Source organism: Aythya fuligula, chromosome 2 (assembly GCF_009819795.1).
Source record: "Aythya fuligula isolate bAytFul2 chromosome 2, bAytFul2.pri, whole genome shotgun sequence".
Lineage (NCBI taxonomy): Eukaryota > Metazoa > Chordata > Aves > Anseriformes > Anatidae > Aythya > Aythya fuligula.
This window is the reverse complement of record NC_045560.1, coordinates 5,556,276-5,577,863: the sequence shown is the minus strand read 5'-3', so window position 1 is coordinate 5,577,863 and position 21,588 is coordinate 5,556,276. Positions and strand designations below refer to the sequence as shown.

The 21,588-nt window shown below is 44.3% G+C and overlaps 1 protein-coding gene across 1 annotated transcript in view; it reads right to left on the bottom strand.

Moving 5' to 3' along the window:
• Positions 1 to 360: 360 nt before the first annotated feature.
• OXSR1 (oxidative stress responsive kinase 1) overlaps positions 361 to 21,588 on the bottom strand; it is a 65,223-nt gene continuing 43,995 nt past the window's right edge. Inside the window, exons 7-18 of the mRNA XM_032181442.1 lie at positions 20,714 to 20,815; positions 18,047 to 18,180; positions 16,162 to 16,210; positions 14,052 to 14,117; positions 13,693 to 13,815; positions 9,781 to 9,816; positions 8,054 to 8,209; positions 5,471 to 5,544; positions 4,692 to 4,744; positions 4,020 to 4,088; positions 3,034 to 3,098; positions 361 to 2,292 (exon numbers count right to left, since the gene is read on the bottom strand). Coding sequence (XP_032037333.1) covers positions 2,218 to 2,292; positions 3,034 to 3,098; positions 4,020 to 4,088; positions 4,692 to 4,744; positions 5,471 to 5,544; positions 8,054 to 8,209; positions 9,781 to 9,816; positions 13,693 to 13,815; positions 14,052 to 14,117; positions 16,162 to 16,210; positions 18,047 to 18,180; positions 20,714 to 20,815 — 1,002 coding nt within the window. The 3' untranslated portion in view covers positions 361 to 2,217. The remainder of the gene's footprint in view (positions 2,293 to 3,033; positions 3,099 to 4,019; positions 4,089 to 4,691; positions 4,745 to 5,470; positions 5,545 to 8,053; positions 8,210 to 9,780; positions 9,817 to 13,692; positions 13,816 to 14,051; positions 14,118 to 16,161; positions 16,211 to 18,046; positions 18,181 to 20,713; positions 20,816 to 21,588) is intronic.

Below are 21,588 nucleotides of genomic sequence, written 5' to 3'. Positions count from 1 at the left end.
GAGCAAACGACATCAGTTGCTTGCTGATTTTCTCCCGTGAAGAACTACCGAGCCCTGGGTCGGTGCGAACTCACACTCCGAGTCCTGGCGTTGGGAAGGTGGGGAATAACTTAATAAATAGAGGCTGTGTTGTCACACGTGAGCGGTTCGAGTCCCACCTCTCTCAGCACCAGGACCCAGGAGGCCCCCAGGGCGTGCAGGCAGGAGGAGGAATAGCACTGCACACACCGCACCAAGACCACGTCCTCATCAGCCACGGGGCGACACGAGAAGTCTGGGTGCCAGCCCGCTTTCCCCAAACCAAAAGGCTCACTGGGGGAAGCCCTTGGGAGTGCTTTGTGTCAAATTTTTCTTTTTTTTCTCTTGTGGCAGAGCTGGCACGCACACCAGCAGCCAAACCCAGCCCCCGTCAACTCCTGGCACCCACCTCCTTGGCTGCTCAGGGCTCCCGCTCAGCACCCCAGGGTGCTCTCACTCCCAGGCTCTCCTCCTCCTCTCCTTCGCCTTCCACCTCACCAGTCCCGGGGCTGCGGAGAGCCGGCAGCTCCACGGGGACAGAGCCAACACCCACCTACAGGCTACAAGGAACTAGGGCAGTATAAAAAGAGCATGCACAAGGCAGGGAGCTTCCGCAGCTGCTCGTAGAGGAAAAAAAATATATATAAATATAGATTGTTCATCAGAAGAGTTGGAAATAAAAATAAGTCCTGATTGAACCCAGTCGTTCTGCTTTAACACTCTGTTTCTGCATTGTTTGTGGCTGATGGAAACCAAACACATTTCCATCTGTGTGTTAAATTACAGGCTTCTAATTTCTGTGTAGAAAACACTCCAGAGCCAATAGCAGTTACAAAGGCCAACTGTGAAACAGTAGGAAAAAAAAAATCAACACCATTTATTATTCACATATTGCATTACAAGTGTCTCTTATCAAACGCAAAGTATAATTTATATTATTCATGTAGAAATTCAAATTCAACACCACATAGAAATACAACCTAAATACGTGTGTGACAGGGTTTCAGTGACATCCTGATCAAACGGCGAGGCTCGGGCCGCCGCCAAGGCTGACGACCCAAGCGATTAGTGCAGGAGGGACACAGTCCGGTGCTCGCTTGCCCAGTAATACCACTCTACTGGCAGTTCCTTATTGCTGTAAAACACGACAGGGATGGTTCCACGGGTACCAGTTTGCAAAGGACTGGGAAACACGTCGGGGAGGACTCGCACAGCCGGGCGTAACAGGCCGGGTCTGGAGAACAGTTCCAAGTGCATCTTTTCCACACGCAGAGTGCCACAGATCTCCTCTCCCTCTGACAACGAATACAGTTGGGTTGTTGATCAGCTGCAAGACCAGCGTCCAGACAGCAGCGCCTCGTTGTTCTGCTTTGCGGACCGACTACATCTACGGACGCAGGATGAAGGACACGGTTTGCGGAAGGACTGCTTAACGTAAATCAACGGGTTCAGCCCTCATGCCACGCCTGGCACTCATGTGGAAAGAACCCAAATGATATATAAAAAAGCAAAAAAACTTAAGGCAGTTTACAAAGGGAAGCTGACTTCTAACACCTCGAAGTCAAGGAACTTCTCAGGAACGCAAACACAAGGGAAGATGGCTCTCCCTCCTGTGGGTTAAGACTTGGCTTGCTTTCTTAGGTGCAAGCATTCAAACCAGCAGTTTTAAAAATACAGCTGAAGAGAAGCAGATTTCTCAGCACTCCAGGTGACCCAAACAACATGTACATTGGTGTTTCAGGTGGAAGGAGAAGGTAAAGAACAAAAAAGAAAAAAAAAAAAAAGATCCATTCAGTATTAAAACTTGTGCAAAAATAGCAAGTGAAAAAAAAAATGAAACCACATGTAAGCAAACATTTAGGCGAGATCATCAGAGCAGTGGAACCCCCGCTTCGTACTCAGTAGTATTTTTCTTTAAAGTAAGGCAATAATAAAACGAACATGCAGGCAATGACGTGTTGGAGCTGCATGTTTGAGATGACATACAAAAACATGAGACTTGTTTACAAAAGGTGTAAACGCCATCGGTACTTTCAGGAAGGTTTGTGATCCTATTAAGGAAAATGTTAAAGCTTCTAGGAAGGGGGCTGTAGTTCAATTCTTTGGCAGTAGTGGTTTTTTTTTTTTTTAGGCTAACAGAAGCATTACGAATATGCACATGTGGGTTCTCTGTTGGGAAACATCTCCTGGGACCATTGTTTAGCTGATGCTGAGCTGTGCAAATCCTATAAGTTTGCCATCATCGGGAATATCTGAGCCTTCGACACCGGACGCCTGGAACACAAGGAACAGAGATGCAAATAGCACCAGACATGCTCTGCCCTGACACACACCGTGCCTCCTACCACGAGGTACATCAGATACAGGCTGGGGAGGGAGCAGGTACAGACAGCTGAGCATTGCGTTCAGTAGCCGGCCCTACCCAAAGTTAAATTGTTTTTTTTCCCCTTTTTTTGGAGTTAGGAAGGGCTGGGACTGAAGCTTTGCCAATGCCTGCTCTGACTAGGGCTACGTGCACTAAGTGGGGAGAAAGAAGGAAAAACAGCTTATTCATGGAAAAGGTCAGAAGGAACATAATTCACTGCTTTCACTACCACCCATCTGGTTACACCCTTGCGGTGCTACTATAATTCCCTGTGCCTTTCACCACTTCTGAAGATTTCATCTGCTGTTACCTCGCCTCTTCCAGCCTCTCTTAGCCGCCCCAAACCCCCAAATTTCTTCCTCAAAGACCCTTCTCCCCCGTTCTCCTCCAAGAAAGGAGCCAGTGGCACTTTTTAGCCCGCTTACCTGCCACTTCTGGGCCAGTGTACCCTCCAAGCCCCAAATACCCCCAAAAAAACCTTTCTGTAACATTTTGGTACCTTTAGTGGCCGGGACAGGGCAATGCCTGTGTTAGCATTAGATTTGGATTGCACACATTAGATGCCTACAGGAGACGACCACAGGCACCTCTGTGCAATGCTTTATCTTTGCGAGTGACAGCTGGGGCAGTTAGGGAAGAGGGATAAATACCAGTTTGAAAGTGACGGATCTGTTTGCCTGGGGCTCTTCCACAATTTTCTGCAAATTAGCTGCGACTGAAATCACACACAGACAACAAGAAAAACGAGCAAATGTTAGGACAGGCTGGAGAAAAACCATTCCAAAGTCACAAGGCCTCTTTATAGGACTCCAAATTAGAATTGTTTAAAAAGATACATGAAGTTCAGGCCTCCATTAGGCTCAATCTATTTCAATCGAAAGCTTTACACTGTGAAAACGCTGCCACTTGTTACAATGCTTTTTTTTCAAAGGTTTTTCCTCAAAGTGATGGGATTAGAAACAATGAACTAGCCAATTGCACCTGAAAACCCAGTTCCTGCTGCACTGTCAGCCCTCCCAGATGCTGCAGGCAGTGTTTAAGGAAGTCTTGCTAGCTGTAGCTGAAGCACACGGGTACTGTTAATGGCTTAAAGTTTCCCCTGCTGCATAAAGGGACACGTTTGTTTAGGAATCTGTTGCTGGAGGTAGCTGTTCACATGCACTCGAAGTGCAGCAACACGTGCTTTTGCCTTAAGCCAACTGCACCACGTGCGCTTCACACTTCCTTCCACAGCCTGCCTTAAAATGAAATAAAATTTTAAAAAAACCTGGCTGATTCCACTCCCAGACCTCTCTTGTACAGAGCCTCTCAGCAGCACAGGCTCGTGCAGCAATTTGGCAGCGCCTGTGTCAGATGAGCTTGATTTAGCTCACGCACTGATTAGCCTTCGTTTTGCATCACAAGGAACATTTGCTTCATCATCTTTCCAACCAGATCATCTGCCTGTGAACTGACGGTTGCCTAAATGCACTAGCACAGAACTGCTGCTAGAATTAAAATTAACAGCAGTTTTGCGGAGCTGTTGGAGAAGAGGACAGAGGCCAGAGAGAATTTTCCTTGTACCCACTCATCAGGTCACTGTAAAGATGCAGAAGTGACTGAAATGGTTAGAGCAGACGAAATCGTTTGTACTTACCTATTACCAGATCTCTGCCATCAACAAGCCCTGCTGAAATTAGTTCTTGAGACACACCATCAGCAGTATCTGTGGGGGAGGAACACAAGAGCCAGTTACCAGGCACAAGAAGTTGTCCAACCGATGGAGGCATCGTGCAAACCTCAAAGAAACTTGTGCAAACCAAACAGCAAAACTGTTCTTTACGACTTTCCACGTGGAGGGCAACAGCCCAACAAACTGCAGTATCTGTGCTGAGATGTCCCTCAGTCAATTCTTCTCGCTACAAGTTTTAAAGATGGGAGCCAAAGCCACAGAAGGGCAGGGGAAGAAACACTCGCACACACTTGTGGGTGTCAGCGAGCCTGCTGCCCGCAGCACTGCAGTGAGGCAGCTCTGAGCTACGCTGTAAAACTCAGTAAATTCACTGAAAGTCTGAAACTAAATTCAGCTCCGTAAAATTCTCTGAATGCCTGTGCCTGCGTCGTGTCCATGAGAGTTTTACTGCAGTGGTCTCTGACAGCAGTGCTCCGAGCACTTGCTAACAGCCCAGACATAAGGCAAGCCTTGGAATATCCTTTTAGGAAAGCCCCACGGACAGATGCTTCCACAGCCACAACTGAACAACTCCGAACACAGAAGTTCCCCTTCACCAAACCCACCCTGACATGCAGGACTTTCACACCAGCTCACCTCTCCCTGGGGTAAATTCAAATCGGATATCATTGAGTTCTTTTTTCGAATTCCTGTGGGAAGAAGAAAATTTTATACAGGAGAGAACATTTCATTGCACCGAGCGGTGCCCAGGAGAACGTGTTATCACTGCAGAATCAGTCTGTGAGGAGAGCTGAGCTCACCCCTGCACCTTTTTCCCCTTGCAGGGCAAAAACTGCTCACTTGGCTGTGCTTTGGGAAGCCAGGCTCTGTGTTGGCTGCCTGTCAACTTCCCAGACCCGAGTGGGCTGAATTTCAGGATACACGAGGGCCACAACGTGGTGTAAGGCCGCTTACAACCCTTTGTGGAGTGCCCTTACAACCCTTTTTCTCCTTTCTCTAGGGACATAAACCAGAATCCACATCTTGAACGGGATAAACAGCTCTTCGATCTCAGAACTGGCTGATGTCTAAAGCTGTGCCTCAATACCCCGATGATCCACAACACAAGGACCCCTGAATCCCTCACCCCATGTAGGGAACCCAGCTAATTCTTTCCCTCCCAGCCCACTGGAGTTTGGGAGATTTATACAAATACCAAAACCTCTTTCAGCCTACAGTTCTTGCCAGGCTGAAGAAGCAGCAAAGATGAAACCTGCACCCAGGGTGGATGAAATCCAAATCCAAGCTGACAAACACTACAAGGCCACCACCCTTTTAACCGAAAGGGCAGATGGCAAGGTGGGCTACAGAAATCTCCCCGTGTCCCTCTCCACAAAGGCTCACCTTACCAGAACAGGGCAGTTTTGTGTCCTTACCTTAACCTTAGTACGAGGCTGATGGGGACTTTCGTTTCTTCCTGTACCGGAGCTGCAGCAGGGGCAGGTGGGGCCTGCAATAGGATTAAGTTATGTTAAAACAAAGACCTCCTTTCTCTAGTATTAAACCTAGAGATAACCTCGATCGACTGTAAATACAAATTAAAGTTTAACCCATCGTTGGAGCCATGACACTACCGTGAAAAACAATGAGTATTAAATGGAAAAACTTTATGCTTAAACAGTAATTCAGGAGGTTCTCCGCAGTTGTCTTTAAAAGAAGAAAAGCTACTGAGCTATGAGAAACGGCAAATCAGCAGGAAACTTCAGAAAAGGTGCTAAATGTAAAGAGACTGCTTGCTTTGCCTCAAAAACTAAGGTTTTGGGGCACTCATGACAGCTTCAAGACCTCACGTGCTTTAATCCCTGCCCCAAAATATCTGATTTTAAAAACTGATACAGTTGTGAAGAGCACCTAGGGAAAAATAATTGGTAGATTAGCATATTCTTCAATGACTTTTTAGTGAAATTGAAGACTTTAGGAGCATCTAGCAGTTAATTCAGAGCTGCCTATTCTCACTTCTAAATTATCACTGAGTAATTATTGGCGCACGCAGTCAAAGCATTTTATAGTGCTCAGCAGCAGACTTCCAGTGGGAAGGATCCATCTTTCTAACACTAGTGAGACTTCCAGTGAAGTACTAATTATCAATCAAACTCCACAAAAAGAAGAAAAAAACAGAAAAAAAGTCAATCACTCTTCCACTGTGCAAATCATCTGTGCTGCACGTGCAGAGCCAGGAGTTTTAAATCTGCAGTAACGAGACAGACAATGCCTGGCTGATAATTGAAGCCTAGAAATCTTGACCAAGTTCTTTTCCATCTGAATTGTTTGCTTTTTAATGAGAGAAAATGATCGCCCTTTGTCTGAGAGGAGTATTTTACTCCATCTGTTGGTGTTCTCGTGCTACCAACCACACTTTTGGTCTTGTTGAAGCCTGAAAAAGTTTTTTACCAGCTCAGTGAAAACAAACAAGAGCCCACAAAGAGCCCATCAGTCTGCAGAAAGGTAGCCAGGGAGTTACAGGAACCAAAAGAAAGCTATAAAGAGGTGCATGCTGACACAAAGAGCCATAAAAAAGAACGGGGTGACACGCAGAGCTATAGGGAAGGACGCAGTGACACGGGGGCATGAAGTTCACCTCAGGCCAAGCTACCAACAAACGAGCTATTGGGGACGAGTGGCAGGGAGCAGGATACTCTGCTAGTGCAAATCAAAACACTCTGGTTGAGGCCAACGCCGCTACATCAATTCACTGAGCTGACAAGTCCCGGCCTTCAGTGCTGCTGCAGTTTCAACTGCTGCATGAAATTCAGGGATTAAACACTGGCCCCTTTTCAAGAGATTTGAAAGGATTTGATTTAAGCGTTAAAGCTACTTTTACCATAGCCAAGAATGTGGCAGCCCCCAGCCCTCCTGGTTTTGTTTAATGACTAAAGCATCAGCTCTAATGGCTTTGTAAACAGGAACACGAGCTGACTGCAGGGAAGTGATACACGGATCTTTTCGCTTGCTTTACAAGAAAAATAACGGAATGTTTCTAGGAAGGACTCATTTCAGTTATTTTTCTAACCCAGGCTGCCAAGTTTCTTCCCTCTGGCTCTGCCAAGGGGTGATGCTATCTTGGACCTCTCCAGCAGGGCCAGCCTCTGCCCACCAACAAATAGGAACATTAGTGCCTTTTATAAAGAGGTGCCATCACTCAGAAGCCTGGCAAACTCGGCGGTGCTTTACTCCAGCAAGCCACAAGACGTGTTCCAAGTATCTCAGTAATGATTTGGTTTGGCCATTTGTCTCTTTTTAAACACAAGTCAGTGCTCTTTCCCAACTCTGGCACGTCTGCCTAGCTGACCTATTCCCTACACTTTAAAGTGATGTAGCTAAAAATTAAACAGGGGCTTCTCGAGCTTTTACATCCCCTGCTCTTCCCCCCCAGGATCAATTCTGCTCAAAATGGATGTTTGAAAAGTACCACAAGATTCAGAGCTTCCCAAAGACGGAGTTTCTCTGCTGTTTTTGACTGCTCCAAGGACAGTTTCAGGCTTCCTGTCTCTCCTTTGAAGCCAGGAGAACCTGGATGTTCTGCTTTCTTCTTCTCATTTTTTCTCTCCATTCTTATTCCACAGACTGCAGCCATGCTGAGACACAATCAGAACCTGTTTGTGCTGCACCTTAAACACGCTGCACCTCTTTAAACACCAGGAACAAGCAGCTGCCACTCAAACGACTACGACTCTCCCTTCTTACCTTTAACCCTGCCTCAAGCCAAACATTACACTCCCTGAAGAGCAGAAAAGCATAAATCACTGCTCACCCACGGAATATGAACAAAAAACTGCTGAGCCCAGACTGGCTGTCTTCATTTTTGCAAACCAGCAGGCCAGCTGTCTCTTCTATGCAAGCAGCAGCACTACGGCAACCCCAAACAAACAATTTCTAAGGGTTTAGCTCATTTTAGCATGTCTTGAACAGAACAGTGAAGTGCAAAGCTGAAAGCTGGCGTGAAGGCTGTCAGATCTCACCTGGGCTGCTGCCGGGGCTGCTGGAGGAGCCTGGCTAGGTGGAGGTACAGCAGCTTGAGGTTGTGCAGGTACTTGTCCTGCAGCCTGAGGTAGTTGAGTAGGTGCCTGTGCTGGAGCACTGAGCGAAGGACCTGGCGGCTCGGCCGATGGGAATAGCTGCAAGCAAAAAGGTGTTTGAAGGAGTTAAGAAAACCTCAGAGTTTGGACTCAAGCACTTGCTTCCCACAGAGTAATTGTTTGCCACATAAATCACGTCGAGAAGTTTGATGCCAAAGGCATTCCCAGGCCCCAAGGACACTAGCACTGGCCCCAAGTTGGTGTTGAAGAGGTTTAATGTTTCCTTACGTCCAGGGACCCTTCTGCCCTGCCATTTTCAGTTTTATTCACCAGTAAAGCAGGATAAGAAACCAAGACAGCAGCATGACCGTGGATCTTGGACCAAAATTAAATATTGATGCTAGCAAGGCTGGATGCATACAGACCATATCCTACCTTGGAAGAGAGCAGCCCTGTCCAGTAATTTTCCCTTTCTCAAAATCTGAGGCCTATGGATATTTTGTAGTAGCCATGCAGTCAGAGCACAGCAACTCTGCTTTGCTCTGTACTTCTCTTCAGAGAACACAGCCTAGCAAAGCACTTCAATATCTATCAATAATTTATCTGTTCATAAAACAAATGCCAAGAGTCAGAGCACTGGGGGATTCAACAGAAAAGTGCATTCAGACACAGTGCAAGCTCTTCCAAAAAAAATGTGTGTCATATAAGGGTGGTGGAAGGAGATAAATGAGTAACTTGTTTGTTTGTTTGTTTTTTAACCTCTCGACTTATTCAAAACAGAGAATTTGATTTTGGCATGGTAGCCAAAGGACTGTAAGCTTGCTGGCTTCTTTAGTGCACCCTCCGACTTACTGCACTCAGTTAAAGGAAATGTAACTCACCTTGCACGTTTAAAAGCCTCGGCATTAGACCTTCAAACTACAACATATATCAAGGGATGGATCGCAGTGGAGAAATTCAACCCAAACAGATCCCGGTGTTCGGTTTTTTCTTTCAATTTAGCCTGTGCTTAAAATTGCACTCCCAGACCTGTAGTCTTTCTTATAATCATTCCTTGCAAAGAGGTGAAAGTAGAACAGGGCAGCCTAACCCAAAACTGATTTCTAGGAGACCGACCTCTCTATATCTTCCCACACAGGTAGGGAAAGGAAAGGCTTGACACATCCTCTAGAAGATAAACAGTCTCTATCACCAAAAGATAAGATATACTTATATTCATAACATCAGAAACACAGGACAGAGCTGAAGGCAGATTATAAATTGCAGCTGAAGTTTTGTTTATGATCTAATTCTATCAGAGATTTATTTCACAGTTTTCAGCACAGCTGCCAAACCAGTGAATTAGACCATGCTTAATAGACCTTTAAATTTTTTAAAGCAATCAGAACACCGTTGTTCTGTTTAGATTCTTCTTGCAATCAATTCACTTACAAACTTTTGCCACAGCAAGTGAAGTTGAAAAGATATGCACTAAACATATCTTAGAATGACCTCTTAGCATTAAATAGGCAATGATTAATTTTCTTTTTTTAAATTTCAAGCACAGCACAGCCAGATACTAGCTTCTAGTTTATACAATATTGTTTTCAAAGGCTAATAAAAACACACTCCTTGTAATAGAAATAATAAGAAGTCATCATTTCAGGAAGCAATTTGCATTTAAAACTTACCTCTGAATTCTGTACAGGTTCTTTCACTCTGGGAGACTGAAAAAAAAACAAACCAAAAAAAAAAAACACAAGAAAAAGTTATTATTGCCTTGACAGAAATTAAATTTACTGATGAAAAGGACCTTTCAGAGCCACATTGAACAAATGAAACCTACATTGTTTTCAAATTATGTATACATATTAAGTTTCATAATGAAATGGAGGCCACAGTCTGTTGCCAACCTAATCATAATACCTCAAAACCTGCAGTCGTGCTGCAGGATTGCAGTTGACAACCAGTGTATTAACTACTGTAATAATTAACCAACAGCAAAACCGAGTCCCCTTGAAGATCATTCAGATTGGATCAAATTGCTCACACACTGAGATGGCAAAATTCATTTGAAGCTACCCAAGTCTTGCAGAGAAATACAGGAAACAGATCAGCCTCAGCCTTCCACGTGCTGCTTTAGAGAAAGAAGTCTCTTGCCTGCTTCTTCTCGCCCTTGGACTCTGCACCGTGCTGTGCTCTCCATGAGAGAGAGCAGAAAACTGATGGCCATGCACGAGTTCAGCAGTGCAACTACCAGAGGAATGGAGAGGAAAGTGCAGTCAAAGCAACGTGGCCAGGCCTTGCTTATCAATAAGCAAAGACAACGAGCATCAGTTGTTTCACGTGAGCAGAAAGGAATTGCCAAGCATTCCAGGGAATCTCTGCAATTAGGATATCCTGCAGCTCTGACTCCTAACGGGTCAATTACTGCCTGGAGATAAGATAGGTCGGGTGGCTTGGTCCATGCTGGGATTAACAAATTAAATGTTCTTTCTGTGCCTAGAGGTCTAAAAGACAGGTTGTGGTCAGGACGGGACGAGTCTGACAGAAGAAGAAAAGTTTCATGGTGCTACTGACTAGAGGCAGTTAGTTTATGAACTAACCAATGCCACTAATTTAACCAAAGCAGGTCAGGGTGATTTGTAATGGATGACCCAGAGGCACCCCAGGAGAGAAAATAAAAGGTTTTATTCACAGAACAGCCACTTGCAAAAAGCCCTCTGGCCAGGAGGAGGAGGAACAGATCCTTCCCAGTGACTAAGTGAGGACAGGGTCAGGAAAAAAGTCACGCAGCTGGAAAGGTAAAAGCTGAAATCCAACCTGGAAGGGTAAAGGCTGAAACCCATCTCGATATGTTAAGCCTTCACGTGACAGTGACCAGGAAAAGACGAAAAATGTGGCATTGCTCCCTGAGACAGACAGCCACGCTCCACATCTGCAGGCTACAGCTTCAGTGCTGCTCTTTCAGGCAGAAAGTTCACAGCTAGGGTACCCAGATGCCTCAAGGAATAACTAAAAGGAGCTTGTCTGAAAGATCACAGTGTGCTAGACACTACGCAGGCAAGTTTGGGGACACTGGCCCTGCCCCACAGCTACCAACCAACCCAGATCAACAGCAGAAAGAGGTAAACTAAGGAAAAACATGAGCAGGCAGAATGGAAATAAGATAAACATCAGAAGTCATTTATTTAAGGCATAAGTAGGATGACTTCGGGGATGTGCTTAAATATATTAATTTATTTTTGCCTGTGTAACCCAAGAAATGAGCAACCAGTGAAATGTGACCACACCAAACAGTATTACATAGATTTACTGAGTAACGGAAGGTGAACGATTTAAAAACCCACACACTGCAATTGTTTTAGTTTGAATTCAAGGTTTTAAATGCAGAGAGCAAGGAAGTTCAGCAAGGATTCAGATATAAAATGTAACGTTGAGCCAGCAAGTTCGCATATTCAACCAATTAGGCAGAAATTTCTGGCTCCGTTTACAAGAACTTGTCTGCTTTCAGGTGCACTCCTAGCAACAGACTTGTAAAACACACATTTGTACGTATTAATTTCACCCTCTTTTTTCTGTAAAGTGAAAACAAGCAAAAAAATGCAAACACTTTACACATAAGCTTTTATACAGGATAGGACTGAAGTGTTTTAGCAAATAAAGTCAATGGGCAAACTATCCTTTTAGGGTGACAGCAGTTAAATGCAGGTGTAGCTGGAATAAAAGGTGACACTTAGTGAATACAAATCATTCAATTCAACAATTTAGTTGAAATTGCAATGGGATTACAGGCAGGTGGAATTTATACGGCATTTGAAATATGGTCAAAACACAGCATTGACACTAGATCTCAGTAATATCCCTGTATTTGGAGCAAACATTGGCAGTTTAGATCCAAGTCTTAAGACTGCTTGAAAAGGGATCAAATGGAAGAGGTGCACGGGCATTCCTGTTCTTTCACCTGAAGAAAATAACTCAAAAGCTGTGCAGTGGAAAGACACCTAGGGTAGCTCTCAGGCACCTAAGAAGCTATGTCCAAGATACCTTCCTGACTTCCATACTGGTTTTGGTCTCCTGAAGATCCAAGTTGTATCTACGCGGGGTGTCCCCGAAATGTCAATATTCTCCTACAGTTAGAGTAGCTGAATGCAGACCCGCTGCTCCAACAACCATCCTTTGTTAAAAGACTAAAGGTTTCTTGAATGGGAAGCCTAAAAGTTAAGGCCAAGCATGGCCTAAATTAAAGAAATCAGAACAGACAGAAGTACAAGGAGCTATGCCAAAGCTCCGAGGAAATAAACTGGCTTGAAAAGGAGCTTGTAAACATGTGTTTTTTTCTGTGTAAAAGGACTGAAACAATTAAGTACTGTTCAAAACACAGCAAGCAGTGGTAATTCATAGGATTCTGAGCTTAGATACAAGACAAAACAAATTCTAAGTACTCCCTGAAATAGAGGTAGGGTCTTTTACAGTATTCCATCCTAAAAAATGATCATTTTAGCCTACAAGAGCTATTTAGAAGATTTGAGCTTATAAAGAACAAGAGGAAATGACCTTAAGTTGAGCCAGGAGAGGTTTAGGATGGATATTAGAAAAAAATTCTTCACTGAAATGGTTGTGGAGTATTGGAACAGGCTGCTCAGGAAAGTAGTTGAGACACCATCTCTGGAGGTCTTCAAGAAATGTTAGATGTAGAGCTTAAGACATGGCTTAATGGCAGACTTGGCAGTGCTAGGTAAAAGGTTGGACCAGGTGGTCTTGGAGGTCTTTTCCAACCTAAATAATTCTGTGAATGTCAGTAGTACCCACCTGACATCAAGAGATCCTCCTTGACTATATCTGAAGCTTGATACAGTAAGCTCTTTTAAAGTCACAATAGCTATTGCCACAAATTACTATGTGGAATTATTGTATTAATAATAAATTAAAACATTTAAATTAATACATTTATTAATAATAATACCTTTAAACCCCCAAGCATTTCCAAAGATGCTAAAGACAAAATCTTGCTTTTAATGTTTAAGTATCTACACAACCAGCAGTAAAAGGAAAGAGAAAAATGAAAGTTACAAGGCGATAAATGCTTCAAACCAAAAATGTTTGCTTGTTTTTTCCCTTTTGTATTGAAAAGTTCCCTTTAAATAGTTTCCTTTAAAAAGTTTCCTTTTCGGTGTAACTGGTGGTACAGAGCTAGGCCCTAAGCACAGGCCACACCGATTTCAGTTCCATCCTGGAGAGGGCAGCAGGACAAAACCTCTCGTGACACTTCCAGAAGAAAGCATCTCGAGCAGGCAGCACCCTTCAAGAGAACATCCCAGCTCGAGTGCATTAGTATGCTGAGGCGGGAGCAGGTCGCCTGACTTCATGTTCCCAATTACGCCCAACAGCCCTGAATTAGAGCAGCTGCGCCCCAGGATGAGTACAGAAAAGAGATCAATAGGCTTATTTTAACCTTCAGTCAGCTTTCTCTGGTTTGGCTGCAAACTCAAGGGGCAGGATAACAACAGCTGAACCATACTTCAAACAAGGCTGCATGCTTCCCAGAGACATTTAGACATACTATAGGTAGAAAACAGAGATATCAGAGTTTGAGGACCCACCCTGAGCTGTGAAATTGCTGCTCTGCCTTCCTCACTTTCTTCGTCTAGTTCATCATCGCTCCACTCCCAGCCACCATCTTCAGTCTTATGAAGACGTCCACTGGAACCTGGGACTCTCCTTACCTGCTCAGCACAAAGACAGAGAAAAGATATCAAGAAGACAGCTTCTAAAATTTTTATTTTTATTTTAAGTAGAAATGCACAAGAGCATCTTCAGCCAGGGCATTCAATTATTTTATTAAAATATCTTAGCTCTATCTAGAAAATGCTATACTACTATAACTCTCATAATAAAATGTGAAAACAAGCATAAAAACTAATACAACTGTAATAGCAAGAGCCCAGGAGCTTTAGAGTACCTTTTTGGATCTTTCAGTAATTGTTGGTGCTCTCTGCAACATCTTCTCTTGTAAAAACTCTTTATTCTGGAAAAAAAAAAAATACCAAACATTTACATTGCTGAAAATACTCTTTGATTCTTTCAGTGCCTCTGAAAATGAAACTGCTTCAAGTATTTTTAGCAGAAAGTGTTTTATATGCTTCACACTCTCCTCCCCTCAAAGAACTGAGCTCTAAAAAAAGTTAATCACTGTCTTCCTTTGGACTACAGTATATGGTCTTTCATCTTAAATACCTTTTAAATTAGCAGTTGCACTTTTCCTGCACGCACTGATAAGAAGTTAACGATTGAGGAGCTGTATAAAAGTGTCTGATTTACTGGGGAACGTGATCATACTCGTTACATCACAGCATCTGATATCCTGCTGAGACGTTTTAGGTTCTTCCCTTTGCAGATCTTACAGCATCTGGCTCTAGCCACTTTGCTGTTTCCTCTCCCGAAATTTATGCCTGTCCTACTGTCAAAGGCAAGCCTCAGATGTCAGGCCAGGACGCGGGAAGCCCCACACGCAGGGGTAATGAGACGCAGGAATTGGGGCAGCAGGAGTTAAAGTACAAGCACAGCACGTGTGAAGTTTAGAGAGGAAGTAAATGCAGTCATCACGGTAAGTTAAATATTGGGGAACTGCTGTGATGCTTTGCTGTATTAAATTTCCTCAACCAGCTGCATTTTGATACATGGCTCTCAGCATTATCAAAACACACTTTGATATAATATAAACTGGGTTTATATTTGGTTCAGTATAAGCGTGTAGAAGCGTGGACTCCTCAAGTTACAGCTGTCAGTTTGGCAGTGGCCGACGTCTGAAAATCATTTAAGACTGAGTGCTAACTGGCACATATTTTCACTCTGGGTTTAAGCATTGCCTCTTTTACAATAACGTTAATTTTCTATCACCACATAAGCTAATATGTTACTCTGTCGCCGTTTAATGAAAGCATGAAAGAGATTTTGTACACGGTGAAGTGTGACGTGAACTAAAACGTGAGCCAGAGAGAAAGGTCAGCAATGTGTAACCCATGTGTAACCTCCTTGTCACTTCGGCCACCAAATGCACATTCAGTACACAGACGCAAACACTTCAGTTGCCTAAAACCCCATTAGGGATAACAAAAAACTAGTTAATGCTGTTAAGAGTGCAGACATCAACTAAACTTGCCCTAAAGCAACCTCTTACATTTCCTAAGTTGGCTCACCCTCTAGACTTCCTTGGCTGCACATACTGGATTTGTGTTAACGTTAATAGGACACCCTGCTCCTTTATGCATGCCCAGATGTGGCCACTCCCATATAAACACCTCCATTTGGGGAGCTGAGTGCTACTTTCTTTACGTTTCACTACTTTCATTAGGTGCTGACACTGCTACGCTGTCCCAGGTTCAGATATCTCTGACACTTTCCTGGTGTTCTGCTGTAAACCCCATTATTTTGATGACAAATATACCAAAGAAAAAAAAAATAAGCACACAGAAAACGTTTCCTCATTCCCCTGGAAATTAAATTCTCCCTTATTTTGGTATGTGTCCCCCGACAAGACGTCACAGATGGGATAGGCACTGATCGGCAGGCACTAAGTAGATAAATGCTTGCTGACTGTTTGCCCTATGGCTATAAACCAGAATTTCCCACTATTTTATGTCATAGGATTTTCACTTTCCATAATATAGGGCATAATAGCGTCAGGTAACCCTCCACACAGTGAGCCTTATTCACTGTTTTGCATAGAGACTGATCAGAGAGCTCACTAAAGCACAAGCTACAGCTCCTGCCACGGAGACCCTTATGGCCGGCCACGCAGCCAGAATGGCACCGGGACAAGAGGAGAAAAAAGCCCAAACCCACTGGAAAGCCATTTAAACGCTCGAGAATTTCTAAATAATTTCTCCTGATGGTGGCATACGCGAGGAGGTAGAGAAGAGAGGTTTCATTCTGCCCGTTCACAATGCCCCATTCAGCTCAGCCAGCTATGCTGGCCCCCGCGCCACTAAAGCTCTCCCCATACCTAGCATGCATCTGCTAACTCCTCTCTCCTCCCTCTGCACAGATCGGTTTAGGAAGTGTTTTCTTACCTTTGCTTTCGTGAAAAATTTGTGTCTTAAAAGCTCTGCTGCTGTAGGTCTGTGGATAAAAACAGGTAGAGAAAAAATGTTATAAATGTTCCCTTTCGGTGCAAGAGTTTTCCAGCTTGTTGCAGCTGTAACATGACAGCTCCTAAGGGCATCAGCTTCTCCTGTACAAGTGCCCTACAAATCACTCAAAGTAAATTTTACACCACCAGTCCTTTAAGTGTCAGGGCATTCTGATCAAAGCCTGCTGTGAGTTAACTGGGCAGAGAACGGCCCCGTTTTGATGCTGAACATGGCTCTCAGAGCCTGGCTGACAGGAGCACAGGAGGAATTTGCTGCCAATTGAGACAAAGGATCCTCACCTAGAGCAGGAGGCAGGACTTGCCACGTGCAAGTGGCTGAGCTCTTGCAGACACACCTGATTGTATATGTGCAATTAGTTCTATTAAATGCACGTGGGACAAAGAACCTTTGTCTAACATCAAGTCCAAATTATTTTCCCTTTTCAGTTGCACTTTAGGACCAATATTGAGAAGTAAAAGCCATCCCTTGGTCAATTCAGGAGTTTTCTAAAGACTGAGACAGCTGCACAGCTGCTTGAACGTATCTGATTCTGCAAGTTGCTTTTCACAGGCAACCTCCTGCTCCTATAGTAAAGATGATGACAGCAGCTGTTGGTGGTGTTTGAGAAGAGGGGGATGCCACCATTCCAGGTGATTACGTTTAATTTTGATCAGTGCACATTCTAACCTGTAGGGGCAGGACATGCTTTAAAAATGAGGAAGAAAAATATCAAGCTGGGGGAAAAAAAAAAAAAAAAAAAAAAGCTGCTATCGGCATTTATCAAGCACTCCACTGGATTCATTAAGCCTTTCAGATGTAAAGCTGGTTAGAAGAGAGAGACCCCATCTCACGACGTGTAAGAAGCTTTTGTTCCAGGATCTGTCACAGGAGGGAACTGCAAAACATCTTCATTATTTGTAATTTAGGAAGGGACTTTTCCCTTTCCAGAACCAGTTTGCTTACTGAGGACAAAAGAAAATTAAGTGGTATAAACGTAAAAATCAATCTGTGGCAATGCTTCTTTGTGTTTTGTTTTATTTTGTTGTTTTTTTTTTTTTAATCTTACATTTGAAGGAATGATATTCCTAATGCAGGACAAAGATGCCTTTAACCAGCTTCGCTGAGGCTCTCCTGTGTGACGGGCTGTGGGTTTTAAACAGTGCTGTAGGCAGCTGGACCTTCACCCAGCTTCAGACGCTGCCACAACACAACAAAATAAAGCTATCCTGGGAACCACAGCATGCACACCACCCCCTCGGTGGTATTTCTAACACCACGCAGTGTCAAGCTACTGTTAGGAGGAAGACTGGAAGTGTCGTCAGGTCACTTGAGCAATCTGTATTGACGAAAACACGTCAGGTAAAATTTGCCAGTGTTTTTTCCTTAATTTGTCCCCCCCAAAACAAATACGACGTAATTACTCAAGTCAAAACGACGCAGAAAGCCTTCTTTACGCTGGCAAATTTTAAAAAGTTTATTTACGAAGCTTTGCAAATAAACCCATGCTGCCCAACGTGTAATTGCTGATCTACAAACACCGAGCAGCTTTGACCAGAAACAAACCATGAACTGCAGCCACCTGTTGGAGGCGGCAAGGGGGAGAATGGTCCCATGCAACAGGGGCCTGGGATGCCCTCGTTAACCCAAATGACAGCTGCATGCCCTGCCCAGGCATGGTGACAGACATTTATCCTTAAAAATAAGGACAGCCAGAAGAATTTGCTGCTACACAGCAGAATTGCTGTGTTCACCATGACCGCAAGGTCGGAGAGGAGTTTTGACATTTTGTTTCCCTTCAGTTGACTTTGGCGTTACCAGCTCTCACCTTTTCTCCGGGTCTTTCTGTAGGCATGAAGAGATCATCTTCCTAAAGGATTTCCCATACTTCTTCAGCATCTCTTTGTCTTGCACGCCCGTTTCCAAAGACGGAGGATCGTTTTGTAGCGTCAACATTAACACCTGGAAGAATCACGTCTATTGGCAGTGAGATTTTTCTTGGCTTTCGTTAGGTACAGAGCTTTGGAACACAGCATTTTCAACAAGCATCTGAGCCAACAAGGTCTGTTTCACTGCAGCAGCTCTCTCAGGAAGCCTGAACTCAAAACAATTTTTTTTCTTAAGAGTTTCAGCTGTCTCCTCCTGTTTGCCAGACAGCACGAACTCACCTCACTACCTTTCCCTCAAGAAAACTACAGGGTCTCTCCTTTTCTCTCTTTTTCCTATAGCCACCAAGGAAACAATTATTTTCAAACCTTTACACCTCAGAAAATTCTGTCAGCTGAGAGTTTCAAAACTCATCCAACACAGAGAGTTGCCTCCACCTCCTTTCCTCGAGAAGCCAAGTTAATTTATACCCAACAGCCCAGGCTACTGCCTCCTATTGCATCTCCCTAGCCCACAGAGCAGTCTGCAGGCCCAGCCCAAGGTCAGGATGAGCTTTCAGGGAGGTTTGGCGCTGTGAGAGGCATAAGGACTGCAAAACTTTCAGCAGCCTTCCTCATCTCAGCTGAGCGGTCGTGCAAGATGTTTGATTCAAAGGCTGTTTAGGCTCCCCTGCAGATGTCTTGCATTCAGAAATGAAGTTAGTGTAAAAATGCTGTTAAGTTTCTGTAAAAGCAGAAGGGCAACATGAAACAATGAGTGCTCACTTCCATGTACCACCACCACAACAGGTGAAGACATGTCTCACACAATCAGTTTGGCTTGATGGGTACTTATTTCCTTCACCTCACTCAGCTATTCCAAAGGAAAAGATGAAAATTGCTCATTTCCATTTTCGCCTGCCACCTACCTACAGACGAATATCTATTTTTAGAGAAGGAAGCAGCAAAAAGCACCTTTAAAAAAGCTTTCAACAGCTCTATTGCTTAGGGCAGCAGCAGCCCATCAATCTAGCTGAAATTATACAGCCTGCGAAGAATTCAGGTTTTCTTCCCCCCCTCCTTGGAGGGGCACTTAATGCACGGGTCATTTTGCTGCACAGCAGTGAAATACCATCACACTCGATACATAACACAAAAAGTTCCTCTCACAGGCTGAATAACTGGAACCCACACTTAATAACTGGGAATTAATAACCTACCGCATGACAACGTGATGCTAAATGGGTGATCTTTGCATTCGAAGCCGCAGCCCGTGCACTGAAATCAATAAACAGAAGCACGGCTTGCAGAAGCTACAGCAGAATGCTACTAATAACCAGCGAGCAGATGGAAATACCAGTGAAAACAGCAACAGCTAAAGCAGCACGTTTCCCTGAACTCCTCACTGTTCTGCCACAATCGCTGGCACAGTGTGAACTTCAGTGGTATTTCCAAACCGCTCAGCCACTCAACAGCCTCTGCACAGAGCTCATCCAAATCTTGCAGTGAATGCTGTTCCCCAAGAGTTAAACCACTGCAAAGCTCTGGCATTTGAAGAAATACGTGGAGGCCCCTTCTCTAATGAGTTAGGAGCTACTGGACTCCCAAACACTACTGTAATTAAGAGCTAGGAGGAGATGCACCCAAGTCCTAAAGAGATGACACCCACCTCACATAGGATTCCAGCAATTAAAGGACTCAGAAAAGGAAAACTTGCTACATGATATGCCTGAAATTGTGGGATGTAGCAAGAGTGGTACAAGCAAAGTGGCCTTCAAGAGGGTGGGAAGTGCAGAAAAGGGGCCCAATGTTTTGTGGTTATGACAGGGCCCCCATCAGATCTCGCAGAGGGCCTAAGGAAGATCTCAAAGCTCAGAAGACGGGCAGGATGCTCCAAACCTCAACTAATGAGGTCAACTCTGCTAACTTTTAACATACAAACTCTTTGAAAGAAGAACAAGCTAGAAGCAGTTCCTGTTTCAATTACCAGGAAAGCGGGGAAACTTATGCAAACTAAGACAACCCAAAGTGCAAGATATTCAAAAAGATTTTTGAAGTGGCAGCGTTTAAGCAACAAAGTTTCCTCCACCTCAACTTCAATAAAATATTAATATCACCAATTCCTTCCCATTTCCTCCTGGTGTGGTACTTTCCAGAAACGCCTGACCCTGTTGAGTGATTAACAGGACTGTGTTGGTGTTAATGCAAGAAATTCTTTTGGGAAAAGTAGGATTTCTGAGAGGTTTCCAGAAGGATCATCAATGCAAAAGGAATAGTTTCCCATCCCAGTGTCAGTGGATGCCACACAATATTTTCCGAATCATTCTTTACAGTGGTAACATCTGCTGCCTACGGAGAGGCTCCAGGATTGAGCCACGCAGCACTCTCCTCACGAATGGTGACCCTGGCAAGTCTCGGGATCTAAGTTAGAGCTGTGCACAGTTTCAGACAACATTGATTAAGGAGTGTGTTTTTAAAAGGTGACTCCAAACATATCTAAGAACATCACGATCCAGAAACGCAAGGAGAGAGGACAAGCTCTTCAACAAAGCAGTCTGGCCAAATTCTTTGCAACGCCCCCGGAACATACAGATCCTTTGCCTAGCACGAGTATTCGAAGACCTGCTCACCTTCATCGGTGGGTATTTATGGTAAGGAGCTGCCCCTGTAGCCAGTTCGATAGCAGTGATCCCAAAGCTCCAGATGTCTGCCTTGAAATCGTAACCTCTGACCTGAAAGATATTGGAGAACGTTAGCACCTGCCTCTCCTGGTGTCGTACACCACCATCTCCTTCTTCAGGGTTTTAATTATCCTTTCATCATTTCCTTACTCTCCCCTTATTTCTCATCAGGAATTTGGAAGCACCACTACTATAGTGTTAACCAGATGGAAAAAAAACACTTTCTCCCTCCTCTCCCACAGCTCCTAATGCTTGTAACACCTCTTTGAGGGCTTAAGAAGCCAGGGTTTGATGGAAATTACGGTCTTGGGCTGTGCAACCAGGGCTGCTCCATCACAGGCTTCTCCTGTGCGGAGCATAAAGGGGCACTGGGTTAACCCAGGCTCTGCCTTCTACACAAAAACACAAAGCCATTAAACAGCACAATGAAATTCTCGGAGTTAATAGAGGGACTGTTATGCCCTCGGGACACGTGCCTCACTACACTTGTAGCCAACAGCTTAATCAAACTGACTACAGACACGCTCAAGCCCGAAACTTCAGGGCTGGGAAGTGCCTGGCAGCTCAGGAAAAAGCCCCTCGTTCCTGTCCGCACGCAGCCTCGTGTTTCCCTCCCCTAATTAAGAGGAGCTCCTGCACTTGACATTAAACACAGGCTTGTTCAGGAAAATTTATAGCATTTACTTCCCCTCACGCACAGGAAAAAATATTTCATACGCCAAAGCGGTTACTTCCTCATTATCATTAGGTAATATTTTGGCACTTGCTTTCTCCACTGCAGGGGAGAGACACTGTGTACTAACTCCAAGAAGAGCTACAGAAAT